The 14,574-nt window shown below is 49.3% G+C and overlaps 1 protein-coding gene across 3 annotated transcripts in view; it reads left to right on the forward strand.

The window, feature by feature from the left end:
- The window catches only part of HNF4A (hepatocyte nuclear factor 4 alpha), a 66,403-nt gene extending 52,382 nt beyond the window's left edge, over window positions 1-14,021 (forward strand). For 2 of the 3 annotated variants that reach the window (XM_070801731.1, XM_019972439.2), the window contains exons 6-10: window positions 1,324-1,411; window positions 2,293-2,448; window positions 5,267-5,503; window positions 9,616-9,768; window positions 10,823-14,021. In XM_070801731.1, coding sequence (XP_070657832.1) covers window positions 1,324-1,411; window positions 2,293-2,448; window positions 5,267-5,503; window positions 9,616-9,768; window positions 10,823-10,965 — 777 coding nt within the window. In that variant the 3' untranslated portion in view covers window positions 10,966-14,021. The remainder of the gene's footprint in view (window positions 1-1,323; window positions 1,412-2,292; window positions 2,449-5,266; window positions 5,504-9,615; window positions 9,769-10,822) is intronic. The other variant, XM_019972440.2, reaches the window with a different exon arrangement.
- The last annotated feature ends 553 nt before the right edge of the window (window positions 14,022-14,574 follow it).

Genomic DNA, 14,574 nt, shown 5'->3' on the forward strand with positions numbered 1-14,574 from the left:
TTAGTCCTGCCAATGAATATTCAGGACTGATCTCCTTTAGGATGGACTGGTTTGATCTCCTTGCTGTCCAAGGGACTCTCAAGAGTCTTCTCCAACACCACAGTTTGAAAGCATCAGTTCTTCAGTGCTCAACCTCCTTTATGGTCCAACTCTCACATCCGTACATAACTACTGGAAAAACCATAGCTTTGACCGTACAGATTTTTATTGGCAAGGTGAGGTCTGGCACTTAGTAGGCACTAACATCTGATGACTTCAAGAATGAGAAGTCCAATGAATTAATGAATAAAAGCATTTTTGCTTCCTAGTTTAGTCTGCTAAAGGATTTCCAAGCTCCCTAACCCTGCCTTGCAGATAGGATCCTTGAGGCTACTAGCCTACGACCATTTGACCAGCCCCATCCTTGATCCTCATGCAAGCACTGAAGCAGGTGGTTCTGAAAAGGCAGGCAATGCCCTCCTGTGGGCTGGCAGGGCTCCCACCTGCCAGACTTCAGACTCAGACTTCAGTCTTCCAAGGCCTCTCTGTCCTCTCTGCAGGGAAGGGGCCGGTCAAGCGGATCCCTGGCCAAGGACCATTGCTCACACGCTTTGCCTCAGAAACCAGCATCCATGTCCAGATTCTTACAACAGAATCTAGAATCTTCCAGCTTCAAGTGGGTGGATGCTCTAGAGATCTTTTGGAGCAGTGATTTCCCAAAGACAACCATGCATCAAAATCAACTGAGGAGCTTGTTAATCTCAGATCCCTTGGGCCCACCCCAGACAAAGAGAATCAGTGCCTCGGGTAGTAAGGCCCAAGAATCTGTGTTTTACAAAACACCCTTCATCGTGTTACATAGCTGATCCATGAGTAGGAATTCAGAACCCCCAAAAAAGCTCTAAAAGTTTTATAACTTTTTGGGTTTGTAGACCCTCTTGAGAGTCTGATGAAAGCCTTTAAGTCTCTGCTAACACACACACAGAGTGGTGTTACAGTTTTACCAGGCACACAGACACACAGACGAGGCCCAGAGGGGAGCAGCAGCTTACCCCGAACGCAGCAGTTCAAGGGCAGAGTTGGCATTTGGTGTCCCGGCTCGAGCACAGGTTGTCTCCCCTTTCAGCGGTCAGCTGAAGCTTTTCCCAGTTTCTAGTTTTATCAGTTATGAGAGGAAGGCAGCCGTTTTCTGATGCCCATTTTATCATTCAGGCAGGTAAAGGCAAGCAGAACACTAATGCTGACTTGCTCAGGGTCATTGAGTTGGCGGGGAGCAGCCTCCCCACGGGTGTAGATGCCTTCCCAGGCATGTGGACACCGGACGCCGTCCCCTCTCTCTTCCAGGTGGCCCTACTCAGAGCCCACGCCGGCGAGCACCTGCTTCTCGGAGCCACCAAGCGCTCCATGGTGTTCAAGGATGTTCTGCTTCTAGGTGAGGATGCTGTCTGCCCAGCCAGGGCTCTGCAGGAGGCATGCCGAGCGTGGAGCGCACCTGGGCATGGGAGATTTCCCTGGTGGTGTGCAGAGTGAGGGAGGCAGATCAGAATGGTCCTGTCCTCAGTATTCTCAACTGGATACCGGATTAGATGCAGGGAAATGTGGACTCGAGGAATTAAATTCCCCAGCATTCATGTTACAGCACAGTCAGGCTTAGCCCTGGGGTAACCTGTGCATTCAGATGTACTTTCTGGAGAGGGAGCAAAAGGCAGTCAGGAATGGCACAAACCCCCAGTCTGTGTCACCTATGCCGTCATAACATGTTTGTTTATTACTCTAACTTCTTACATAGGGCACACCGTGGGCCCTAGTCTGAGTACTTTACAAATACTAACCCCTCTAGTACAACAACCCAATGAGATAAGCACTATAATTTTATTCCCATTTTACTGATGGAAAACTGAGGCACAGAAAGTAATTTATCCAGATAGATCTGGCTAATCAATGGAAAAAGCAAGATTCAGTCCAGGTGGTCTAATTCCAGAACCTGAGCCCTTATGCTTGGTGCTTTTATGCCTCCCAAGCAGCCCTTGATTGTCATCAGTCTTGTGGTCTGTTGTCGCCACTGAAGAATGGAGCTTGGGTGATATGAAAGGGTTCCTAAGAAGTCAGGCTCTGGGCCCACTCCAATGCCTGCAAGTCACTCATTCCTTTAATCTGGGCCTTGGCTTCCTCATCTGTAAGATGGGTGTGACAGTCCCCACCAGCCCCTCCTTCCGTGAGCAGCTGCTGCATTATAACTGCAAACAGCAAAAGCTAGAGGAGAGAGGTACACCCCGGTGGCTTCCCATCCCCTCTCCTTCCTAACCCGTCCAGGCAATGACTACATCGTCCCTCGGCACTGCCCGGAGCTGGCAGAGATGAGTCGAGTGTCCGTGCGCATCCTTGATGAGTTGGTGCTGCCCTTTCAAGAGCTGCAGATTGACGACAACGAGTACGCCTGCCTCAAAGCCATCATCTTCTTTGACCCAGGTACAGCCCACGCCTCCCACACTCCCCTGATGCTCCAGACCCTCTGTCGGACTACTCCCACTGGGCTATGAACCCCACGCTTACCACCCCACCTCTCTAGTACAACAATCAGGAGAGGACATCTTTATCAGCTCCATTTAACAGATGAGGAAAATCAAGGCTCAAATGACTGATGTGACGGTGGGGCACACTGACTCCAGAGGCTTGGTTTTTTTCTTTCCCGTCTTACCTTTCTTGGGCTTCCCGGGTGGCTCAGAGATTAAAGCCTCTGCCTGCAATGCAGGAGATCCGGGTTCGATCCCTGGGTCGGGAAGATCCCCTGGAGAAGGAAATGGCAACCCACTCCAGTATACTTGCCTGGGAAATCCCATGGACGGAGGAGCCTGGTGGCCTACAGTCCATGGGGTCGCAAAGAGTCGGACACAACTGAGTGACTTCACTTTTACCTTTCTTTCCCTTCCTCTCTGCTTTCTGTTCCTTACCTCCTCCCATCCTCCTTTTCTTTCCCTCAAAATTTTTTTTATCAAAATAATATCTGCACATACTTAAAATAGAAATAGTCCTCCCCACTCTACTTTTCCTGTCCAAAGCCTACTCTCCAGGAGGAACCATTTCTGATTCTTTGTACTGTTTCTTTTTATTGCCACCTCTCCAGCTCTAAATAAAATGCTAACCCTTCTACTTCTTGATTTATCCATTTTAGAACATATTTTTTCCTCCTATGATAGTTGAGAATTGTATTTTTCCCCATCACTCCATTTTTTCTCTCCCATTGTCCTAATACATTTTTCTTACTATTTCAGTGTCTCTACTGATTGCCTCTATAATGTTCTGCGCCTATGCTTATATTTTTTTGTTCCATCACTTGTTGGCAGTATCTCTTAACCTTTCATTAGCAGAATAAAGAGAATGTATTTGCATTCTCCCTCTTCCATCTACTAAGCCTCCAATTCCATTTTCACACAACGTCTTTTTTTTTTGAAGGTTTTTTTCAATGTGGACCATTTATAAAGTCTTTATTGAATTCGTTACAATATTGCTTCTGTTCTCTGTTTTGGTATTTTGGCTGGGAGGCATGTGGGATCTTACTCCCAGACCAGAGATCAAACCCACACCCCCTGCCTTGAAAGAGGAAGTCCCCACCACTAGGCCACCAAGGAAGTCCTGTACAACATTTTTGTAGTTGTGATTTTGTGCAAAACCTGTTTTCCTCTCCTGATGTCAAGATGGGCACCTGGGCTCCAAAGCTTCCTTGCTTCCTTCTGTCCTTCCATGTTGGCGAGGTCCTACCTCGTGCCAGGCACTGTCCTTAGTGCCAAGCCCTCTCTGAGTGAAGATTGAGTCTAGTAAGCATAGCGAGGAAGCAGAAATGAACACTGTGTATGGAGCACTCACTAAGGCTCTTATTGATCTCACTTGTTACTTGCCACATGGTATCTGTGAGATAGGAATTGCTATTATCTCCATTTTACAGATAAGAAAATTGAGTCACAGGAAAATTGATAGACTTGCCCAGGTCACATAACTAGGAAATGGCAGAGCTTGGATTTGAACTTCAGACTCTTTAGCTCTCAAGCCCATGTTCCTACCTATCACATACTATTCCTGGTTTCTTGAGGGGATAAGATTTCTAGTTCCAGTTTCCTCCAGAGCCTGGCCTAGGCTGTGTACCTGTGGTGCTTAGCATGGGCCCGGATGATAGTAACTGCTCAGTAAAATGTGCAGGATTACTGATTCAGAGTCAGGGTCAGCAGCCTGGCCTGGAGGGGCTGGTGACCTAGGTCAGGGCCGGGCATGTGGGTGGTGCTCAATAAATGTTTATTGACTGAATGATAGAATGCACAAATGTGGCCCAGGAGAGAGACAGCCCTGCATTGGAAATGTGGGTGAAATTCTCTTCCAGCTGCTTACTTTATCCATAAAAGATACAATAGATGTCTTCCATGAAGGTGGAGATTAACTATTGAATAACCACTTCGATCACTTTCCTGGTTAAGAATCTAAAATGTATCCATTGCTTTTTGTTTTTTTCATTCATTCACCCTTCCATCCATGTACCCATCCCTTCATCTAGTTATCTGTTCAACAAATATTGACAATGCATGGTGCTGGGTGGTGGGTTTAAAAGATGTGTGTACGCCTGTACAGAGATCACAGGCTAGTGGAAGAGACATTCCATCCTGTGTGCCCAGTAGTGACAAAAGAGCCACAGAAGTTTGGGGACACCATGAACACTCAGAGTGCAGAGCTGGGAGGATGGAATGGAGAAGGCTTCCCAGAGGAAGTGTGATCTAAGCTGAGACCCCAAGACCACACAGGCCAGGGAGCAGGCAAGTGGGGAGACTGATGAGGCACCAGAATAAGCAAGTGCTGAGGCCTGGATTGTGGGGATTTTTTTTTTTCTTTTTGGCTGAATTGTGAGACATGTGGAATCTTAATTCCCTGACCAGGGATTGAACCAGCATCCCCTGCATTGGAAGGTGGAGTCTTGACCACTGGACTGCCAGTGGGGCCTTAACCGGGAGTCAGGAGCCCTAATTCCACATCATGGATCTGCCAACAAGTGGTTCTGTGGCCTGGGCCAAGTCCTTTCCTTTTTGTGTGCCTTGGTTTCCCCATCTGTAAGATGAGAAGGTTACAAGGTACCCTCTTGGGAGTGTTCCTGAAGTCTTGCCGCAGCACTGCTAGGATTCCCTAGGTGCCCTCGGGCCACTAGGTCTCCCATCGGAGCCCCTGAAGTAAGGGGACATTGGGTCCCACCTCCCCAGACGCTCCGGGTTGGCCCTCTGCCTCCCTGGCACAATCCCTCCCATTGCAGATGCCAAGGGGCTGAGTGACCCGGGCAAGATCAAGAGGCTGCGTTCCCAGGTGCAGGTGAGCCTGGAAGACTACATCAACGACCGCCAGTACGACTCGCGTGGCCGCTTCGGCGAGCTGCTGCTGCTGCTGCCCACCCTGCAGAGCATCACCTGGCAGATGATCGAGCAGATCCAGTTCATCAAGCTCTTCGGCATGGCCAAGATCGACAACCTGCTGCAGGAGATGCTGCTGGGAGGTTAGTGTCCAGCCTGGGAGGGGCTGAGAGGTGGGCAGGGCTGGAGGCCGCTCCGAGACCAGCCTCACTTATGCAGAGCTGCCTTCACCTCTCAGCTCCATCACTTCCTCACTCTGTGAAAAAGTGAAAGTGTTAGTTGCTCGATTGTGTCAGACTCTTTGTGACCCCATGTACTGTAGCCCACTAGGCTCCTCTGTCCATGGGATTCTCTAGACAAGAATACTGGAGTGGGTTGCCATGCCCTCCTCCAGGTGATCTTCCCAACCCAAGGATTGAACCCAGGTCTCCTATACTGCAGGTGGATTCTTTACCATCTGAGCCAGTGGGCGGGGCTGGGAGAGGTAGCCTCTCTAAGAGACAAGCCTCATGTAGACCTGAGCTCACCGCTCAGCTCCATGACTTCCTTGCTCTGCAGCTTTGGGCAAATCCTTTTATCTACCAGAGTCTCAGTTTACTCATCAGGAAAATGGGGACAATGGCCTGTTAATTCAGGTGCTGAGAAGTTACCATGTTCCAGTCGCCGTTCTAAGTGCTGGAGGTTCAGCAGAGAACAAGAGTCAGTTCTCCCAGAGGTTGTGTATGAGTGTATATATGAGTGTGTGTGTGTGTGCGCGTGCTGGTGTATATTAACACTCGGGGGAACAGATGATAACTGAGTATATAATAAAGAGGGCAACTATAAATTTTGAAATAACCAAGTAATACAATACAGTATAACTGAAAGGGGGCCTCTTTAGATAGGCTGGTCAAGGAAGACCTCTCTAAAGTGGTGGCTCTTATGCCACAGATCTGATGGAAGGAAAGATAACATTTAAAAGCCAAACAAGAAACACTCCAAGCACAAGTAACCTAGTGCAAAAGGCCCCGAAGCAGCAGAGGTTTGTGTGTTGGAGAAAGATAAGATTGTGAGGCGAGAGGAACTGTATGAAACGAAGATAGAGATTGGGAAGAAACCAAATCATAAATATAGTCTTAGAGGCTGTGGTTAGAGGTTTGCATTGTATTCTCGTCGCAACTCTTAAAAGAAAAGTGGAAAATCAGACTAATGTTTTCAACAAACTATCCCAATTGTGGATAGAAACTGAACATCAGAGGGAAAATGGAAACTGAAAACCCCTGAGAAATATCACTGTCGTCAATCAGGAGAAGGACAGGGAGGCTTGGACCAAGACATGACTGGAAATTGATCAACACAGATGCACTTGAACATCTATTTGGAGGAAGAACTCACAGAATTTGCTGATTGATCAGACAGGGGCAATAAGGGGAAGGGTAAGAGTCAAGGATGAAACCTGCATGTTTGCTTTGAGGAACAGGAATGGTGGTGGAGTAATTTATTGAGACGGGGAGGACTGGGGGGAAAAAAAAAACAATTTGAGACTGAGGGTGGGGGTGGGGGGTGAAGATCCATTGTAGAATTTAGTGAAGCATGAAATGATTATTAAATAGTCATGTTGAGTTATCCAGGAGGCAGATGGATATTTGAGTCCGTTCCCCAAACAAGCCCAAAGTTGGGGATAAGAGGCAGCTTAGTGGTGTCCCAGAAACCAGATGCCAGAGAAGGAGATGGAGGAAGGTCTAGCCAAGAGGATAAGAGAAGAGCCAAGGGAAGTCCCAGAAGCCAAGAGCAGAGTGTGTTTTAGTGGGGACAGAGCATTGGATGGTGTTAAATTCCACAGGAGGGGGAAGGAGGCTCTTGGCGATTGTGTTGAAAGCAGTGTCAATGGGAAAGGAAACCAGGGGAGGATGTTGCAGACTGAGTGAGCTGGAAGGTGGAGAAGTAGAGACAGCAAGAGTCAACTGCCTTGGGAGAATGTTTTGCTCAGAAGGGAGCTGGGAGAGAGCCAAGGCTGATCGCAGGGGAGTGATTGTGATGATGTGCCGTGGAATCCTGGCTGGACTAAGAGGGATGAAGACAGGTGACAGGCAGTGAAAAGTGGGGGCCAGTGAAATGACAGCCTCAATGGGGCTGAAGAATTTTTGCAGGGATGGTGCTAGAGGAAGCGAGCTGGAATGATAGGAGGCAGGGTCTAAATAAAGATGCTTGAACGTGAGACTTTGGAGGTGACGTGATCACTGGTGCTGACCAAGGGCAAGGTTTCTCAACCTCAGTGGATTCTTGGGTCTGAATCATTCTTTGCTGAGGGGGCTCTTCTGTATCTTCTTTGGGCACATGACTGGCCTCTACCCGTGGTACGCCAGTAACACTCCTTCAGTGGTGACAGATACTCAGATATTGTCAAAGGTCCCCCGAGGGGCCAAAATCACCCCTAGCTGAGAACCACTGTCACATGGTAACTCACTTTTTTCTCATTTTGACCCTGTGAATGCAGGGTCACCGTGAATCAGGTGTCACTGAGGCTAGGATCAGCAAGGAGCCTGTGTGCTATTGCCAGATAAACTTTGAGTAAAATAATTAAGCTCTTTGGGCCTTGTCATCTCATCTGTAGAATGAGGTTAATAATGATACCCGGCCTTTAGGGCTGTTGTGAAGGTTAAATTATGTCAAACCTGGAAAACGCTGTGAAACGGTACCTGGCACATAGTATGTCGATAGCTATCACTGAAACATGTACTTTTAAACTTTTTTCTCTATTTATCTATTTGGCTGCATCAGGTCTTAGTTGCAGTATGCAGGATTTCTGTTGAATCTTGTGGGATCTTTTGTTTTGGCACTTGGGCTCTCTCGTTGTGGTGTATGGACTTATTTGCACTTCCCAGGTGGCTCAGTGGTAAAGAATCCACCTGCCAGTGCAGGAGCCTCAGGAGATGCAGGTTTGATCCCTGAGTTGGGAAGATCCCCAGAGAAGGAAATGGCAACCCACTCAAGTATTCTTGCCTGGAGAATCCCCCAGACAGAGGAGCCTGGCGGGCTACAGTCCATGGCATGGCACAGAGTCGGACATGAATGAGCACAACAGCAACACAAAGTGGGATCTTAGTTCCCTGACCGGGGATTGAACCCATGTCCCCTGCATTGCAAGGCAGATTCTTAACCACTAGACCACCAGGGAAGCCCCTGCAACAGTGTATTTTAAAGACCCCTTTCAAGCCCTAAAATTCCATCGTTGTTGTATTAGTGCCGTAGCCTATTACTAGACCATATGCTATATATATGGTACTGTCATTCTCTTGACACATTTTCTTGAGGCAGTTGCTGTGTTCCAAACACTTTGCTAGGATCTCAAAGAGAGAAGAAAGTTACACCTGTAATTGTAATGTTCATAGACAGAAGTGATTGTTCCCCAAAGATTGGTTACAGATAAGTGACTATGTGAATTCCAAGGAAAGAGAAGTTACTTTCTACTGAAGTAGGGAGAATCAGGAGAGGCTTTCAAAAGGAGGGAACGTATGAGTTGGAATTTGGACTTGGGGATATTGGTGGGGGTGGAGGAAGTGGGGTAGAAGGCATCTTTAGCGACACAGGAGCAAAACACAGAGCTAGGTCAGTCCAAAGGATGTGGAGATGCTATAAATAGGCAAGTTGGGCTTCAGATGTGGGGGATGAGGCTGAAAGGTGAGTTGGGACCAAAAGGTTAAGGACTCGCATACCAAGGAGTTTTGAGAGACATTGATTGGATCCATTATATTAACATGCAATCAATACACCGCTCGTTGCAATATCTAACTGATCTCACAGCTTCCTCATATACCCTTTGTTCCTTTCAGATTACTTTTGTCCTCTTGGTTTGTGAGTCCTCTTAATACCTTCATGAAGCCTGTGAATAGGAATGGAAACCTCAGTTTGTGTGGGGGCATGTTCCGTCATGTCTGACTCTTAGTAACCCCATAGACTGTAGCCCACCAGGCTCCTCTGTCCATGGGATTTCCCAGGCAAGAATACTGGAGTGGGTTTCCTGTCCTACTCCAGGGGATCTTTCCAACCTAGGGATCAAACCTGCATCTCTTGTGTCTCCTGCATTGACAGGCAGATTCTTTACCACTTCGCCACCCAGGAAAGCCCCAGTTTCCTAACCCACAAATAGGAGCCCAATAGGTGTCGTGAAGATTGGATGAGCAGGTTGACGGCCACCCTTGAGGACGGTGGTGCCTCAAGACCCATGGCCTTTATCCCAGACTCTGCATCCTCACTGAGCACCTTCTGCCTGCAGGGTCCTCCAGTGAAGCACCTCATGCCCACCACCCCCTGCACCCTCACCTGATGCCAGAGCACATGGGCACCAACGTCATTGTTGCCAACACAATGCCTGCTCACCTCAGCAACGGACAGATGTGTGAGTGGCCCCGGCCCAGGGGGCAGGCAGGTGGGCAACTTGGGCTCTCCCCTGGAAGGGGTGAGGTTGGGGCCTGAGAGGGAATGTGGAGAAGGTTGGGTCTAGAAGATGGGAAATCGGGTAAAAGAGCTCTCTGTGCTCCAGGGTAGGGAATGAGGGGTGAGACTGTCCATTTGTTGAGGCTGCTTATTCAGTGAGGTGATTGACAGCTTCCACTGAATGAAGCCGTCCTTAGATGAGGCGATCCACTGGGTAGATGTCCACTGCGGTGAGGATTTCATTAGGTGATGTCGTCCACTAGGTAAAATTGTTCACTGAAGTTAGACTTCCCAGTTGGGTAAGACTGTCCATTAGACGACTAGGTGAGACTCTTCACTGGGTGAAGGCTTCCACTGGGCTAGACTGTCCTCTGAGGTGAAGTCTCACAAGAGTGAGTTTGTCATCGGGCAGGGTCCTTCAAAGAGGAAGATTATCATTGGGATGAGAGGGTCCGCTAAAATGAGATCGCATTTCATTGAGATTGTTCTTTGGGAAAGTTGGCCTTTGAATAAAGTTGGCCAGAGGGTCATAGTCAAAATTACGTTCTGAACCTGTCATGGGGGTGGGGCCATCAGTTTCTGCTACTCATCTACCTAACTATCAAAGGGAGAGTATTTTTTGAGCCAGTTAGCCAGCCCCTTGGGTCTCATCTACTGCTCTTCCTTTTCTCCAAGAAAGCTTGATCCTGTCACATGTCCCACGGTCCTTAGGGAGACCTGGACCCCAGTTTGGGAGAAGCATCCAACTCTGTATCAAAGGGTGGAGGAGATGGGGGTTGTAGGGACGTGGGCAAAAGGTTCTAACTGCAAAACCTCACCCAGCTATAGCCTTCCAGACCTGATGGAACTTAGACTTAGTGATATGGGGCTCAGAAGGTTTGGGCTGTAGCAGTCCTTAGAGATAATCTAGTCTAATTCTCTCATTTTGTAGAAGAGGAAATTAAGTGTCAGAGAGTGGGGAGGACTTCCCTAGTGCTCTTCATTGACCCCCACCCACAAAGGGCTGGAATTCTGAGCAACCCCTGTCTGTCTCTTTGCCCCTCCAGCCACCCCTGAGACTCCACAGCCTTCACCGCCTGGTGGTTCAGGGTCCGAGCCCTACAAGCTTCTGCCCGGAGCTATTGCCACCATCGTCAAGCCCCCCTCTGCCATCCCGCAGCCGACCATCACCAAGCAGGAAGTCATCTAGCAAGTCAATGCGGGGCGGGGGCTCTGCTGATCCCCCAGCCCCCTCCGAGAGCCCCTGATGGTCACTTGGTCACAGTGAAGCAAGCTGTGACCACCGGCCAGTCCCAGAGCAGTGATGGGAAGGGCGAGGACCCTTGAACTCGGGCTGTGGGTTGCATCCCACTGCCCCCCTTCACCATTTGCTCTGGATAATGGGGCTGTGACTTGGGGAGACCCCAGCTGGAAAATCCTCTGCTGCTTGGACAGCTTTTCTCCTGCTGAAACCACTGCCTTCCCCTCACCCTTCGCCTCACTTCTTCACCCCCAAATGGCTGCCACCTGGAGACGACACGAGACCTTGCTGAAGCACGGCTCCCTCCCCACTCAGATTGGTGTAATGTTGGACACAGAGCCCTTCTGGGCTGGGTCACATGGTGGCTCGTCCCACATCCCTGTTCTGCTGCCGCAGCCACCACTGTCCCCCTTCCTTAGTCATCCTCGTTTCTCCAAAGCCACCTCTCCAGAGGCTGAGGACGACGTGCAAACAACACCCCCAGTCATCCCGGGAGCGTTTGAAAAGCACTGACTGGAGCTCGGTGCAGCATGGGAGACTCTCGAGCAGGTGGATGCCGTTTTTCCTCTAACCCCTGGCTCTTCCCTTCTTCTGGGACTTGGGAGGGTCCTTTAGGTCAGAGTGATGGTCCCTGTAGGCTGCTGAACATGAAAGAACAATCCAGGGTGGACACTGCAGCCAGGACCGAGGGGGAGGCGGGAGGGGTCAGAGAAGGCAGGAAGGGGCAGACCATCCATTAGGCCTTTAAGGAAGGGCTGGATTCTGGCTGGTGGAACAGGTGAGCCAGAACATTCTAAGAGCAGACAGCCTGGACCAGGCAGGGAGGTCAGAAGGAGGCCATGGAAGGAGGTGATGAAAGATGGGGCTCTCTGGAGGAGAGGGGGTGCACCGGACAGCCTGGGGATCTTGAATGCCAGACGGAGGCATGGCGACTTGGGTCCCCAGGCTGTGAGTAGCTGGAGAGGGATGTGCAGGGAGCCGAGCTTTCAGAAACTGGAAGGTCACAGTCCTCCAGAGGTCAGAAGTTTGGGAGAGAGCAGGAAGGTCAGATGGGGCCTGACCTTGTCATTCAGGTGAGGGAGATGAAGCTGGGGATGGAAAAGACAGATGGGTGAACCTCAGGTGAGAGTGGCAGGGAGGAGGAGTTATCCCACCAGGCCTGTCTCGAGCGCTTCCTCCCGGTGCTGTCTTAAGGCACTTGACCTGCCCCATCTCCTTTAATCCTCTTTATTACCCAGAAATCGTTACTGAAGAAGGAATTGAGATCTCAGTGGTTAAATCATTTTTCTGGAACTCACACAGCTAGTAAGTGACCCAGACTTGATCCCAGATCTGCCAGGCTCAGGCACACTTAGCCTCAGTGGTTGAACATCTCTGAAAAGGCCCCTTCTGTCCTTACTGGGATTGAGCTGAGGACCTTCCTGCCTGCTTCAGCAGCCTTGGAAGCCTCATTCTCCCCAGAAGACCTGCCCGCTCCCAGGACTAAGATTGGCCTGAGGCTGCATTAAAGTCCACTTTGGGTCCAGAATCCTGTTTGCTGATAAACATGGAGAAGTCATGGTTCCTGGACTCCTTTTCTGTCTCTTCAGTCCCTAAGTGTGGGGAAGGGGCATTCAGCAGTCCATTGTGAGATGGACCACTGTGACCTGGCATTCCGGAAATGGGATGGTGTGAGTGGGGGTGGGGGAGAGGTAAGAAGAACTGGGTTTGAGACCCACTCTGTGGAGCATCACTCAGGGTACCTTCTGAAACCATTAAACCCCAGAATCGAACAGCCAGTACTCATCCATGCAGAATTTTAGAGGCTTTGTGAAAATTCTGGAAAGTGCCACTGCCTAGTGGGAATTAAAGGGATGTGTCCTAGAACTGGAGCTTAGGGAGGAGAGTGAACAGTCAGACTGACTACCTACCCCCCACGCAGGTTTCTGAGTGGATGCAGGCAGCACCCCAGTGCCCCCCAAATTCTATCATTAGGGACTGCTTTTTGTGAGAGAGGCAGGAAGGGTATTGGGATGGGATGTCCAAGAACAATCACCACATCTGCAGTGCTGTCAGAGCTGGGGTTTCCCCTTCCACCAAGCCAAGTCCTCAGTCCCAGGAAAGGTTGTTCCTTGCTCAGGGCAGCCCAGCCTCCCTCAGCCACCCCTCATTCCTGGGGCGTTCCCCCAAAAACCCCAGCCAGAGTGCTCAGATGGGTCTGGGGCAAGGTGGGGAAGCTGGGATCATTTCTGATCATTGTCATCCCCTCTTTGCCACCCCAACCCCCTCACCCTGCCTCACTATTGCCCAGACTTCTGCCATGGGAACAAAGCTGAGATAAGAAGTTCCCGTAGGGTGGGGTGGGGTAGCTGTGATTTTTAACGGTAGCCAATCTTCTGGGCCAGGGGCCAATTATTGGCCCCAAATCAACCTCCCTGGAGGAGAAATCCATGCCACTTTAATAATTTTATTGCCACACAGGAAACACAAAGAGAATTTACTTTTCTAAAAGACTTTAAACTGAAGCCACCACGTTGGAAAAATCTTTATTTTCACTACCTGAGTCGTGATCCTAAAACATACGATCTCATGGACTCGAAGAGGGTTGGAGGGCAAGCACGGGCCCTGTAATTCCTCCACTGAGACAACCTCTTCTCTGGGTGGCTCTCAGTAGCTTCCGGAACCCACACGGCTCTCCTGAGGGTGGACAAACGGGAGCAGAGCCTTGGAAGTGGATGCTCCTCGATTTCTTGTGATGACCAAGCCAATTACCTTTGCCAAATTGCTCCGTGATTTGCCTTGATTGTGATGAAGTTAGAAATTCACATTGAGCAGTTCTGAAAGTGGGCTGGCGTCCCGCCAGACTCATCAACATCTTCCCATGGCGGATGTCATCGGGTCCTGTGCTGTCCCCAGAGCCCCTGTCACTGCCACCCAACGGGGCAAAGAAGCCAAAAAGATTTCTTACTCTTGTGCGTTTTAACAAAAGTTTATAAAAAGAAATAAATGGCACCTATGTTTTCTAAGTCCTTGGATGAGTGTCTTTTCTTCCTTTCAGGTGTTAGAAATAAGAATGAGAATATTCAGATAGTTCTTTTCTATATGAAGAATGCTTTCATATCTGTTACGGTTTTTTCATCTTCTCAAGGTAAGCAAGGTAGACATGATTACCTCTTGCTTTATCAATGAGGTAAATGAGGCTCAGGGAAAGCAATTTTCCTTGAGAGGTGGGAGTTGAAATCTAGTGTCTTGATTCCAACTGCTCAGTATGTAGAGAGTAGGGGAGGGATAAGAGAGGAGGTGATGGCAAGAAGAATGGCAAGAAGTTTCCAGGGTCTGTCACTGACCATCAGGGTCTGAGATGGAGCCCTGTTCTGGGTCACTGCCAGGGACCTGGGTCAACCTGCCAGCAACGAGGAACAAGCAGGCATAGGAAATCTCATAAAAGTAAGCATTGTTTTCAAAAAAGAATAAATGTATTTAAAAGAGATAATCAAGAAGGTCCTACCATATAGCACAGGGAATGCAACTCGATATTCTGTAATAGCTTAAACGGGAAATTCAGTTCAGTTCAGTCGC

Source organism: Bos indicus, chromosome 13 (assembly GCF_029378745.1).
Source record: "Bos indicus isolate NIAB-ARS_2022 breed Sahiwal x Tharparkar chromosome 13, NIAB-ARS_B.indTharparkar_mat_pri_1.0, whole genome shotgun sequence".
In the NCBI taxonomy this organism is placed as follows: domain Eukaryota; kingdom Metazoa; phylum Chordata; class Mammalia; order Artiodactyla; family Bovidae; genus Bos; species Bos indicus.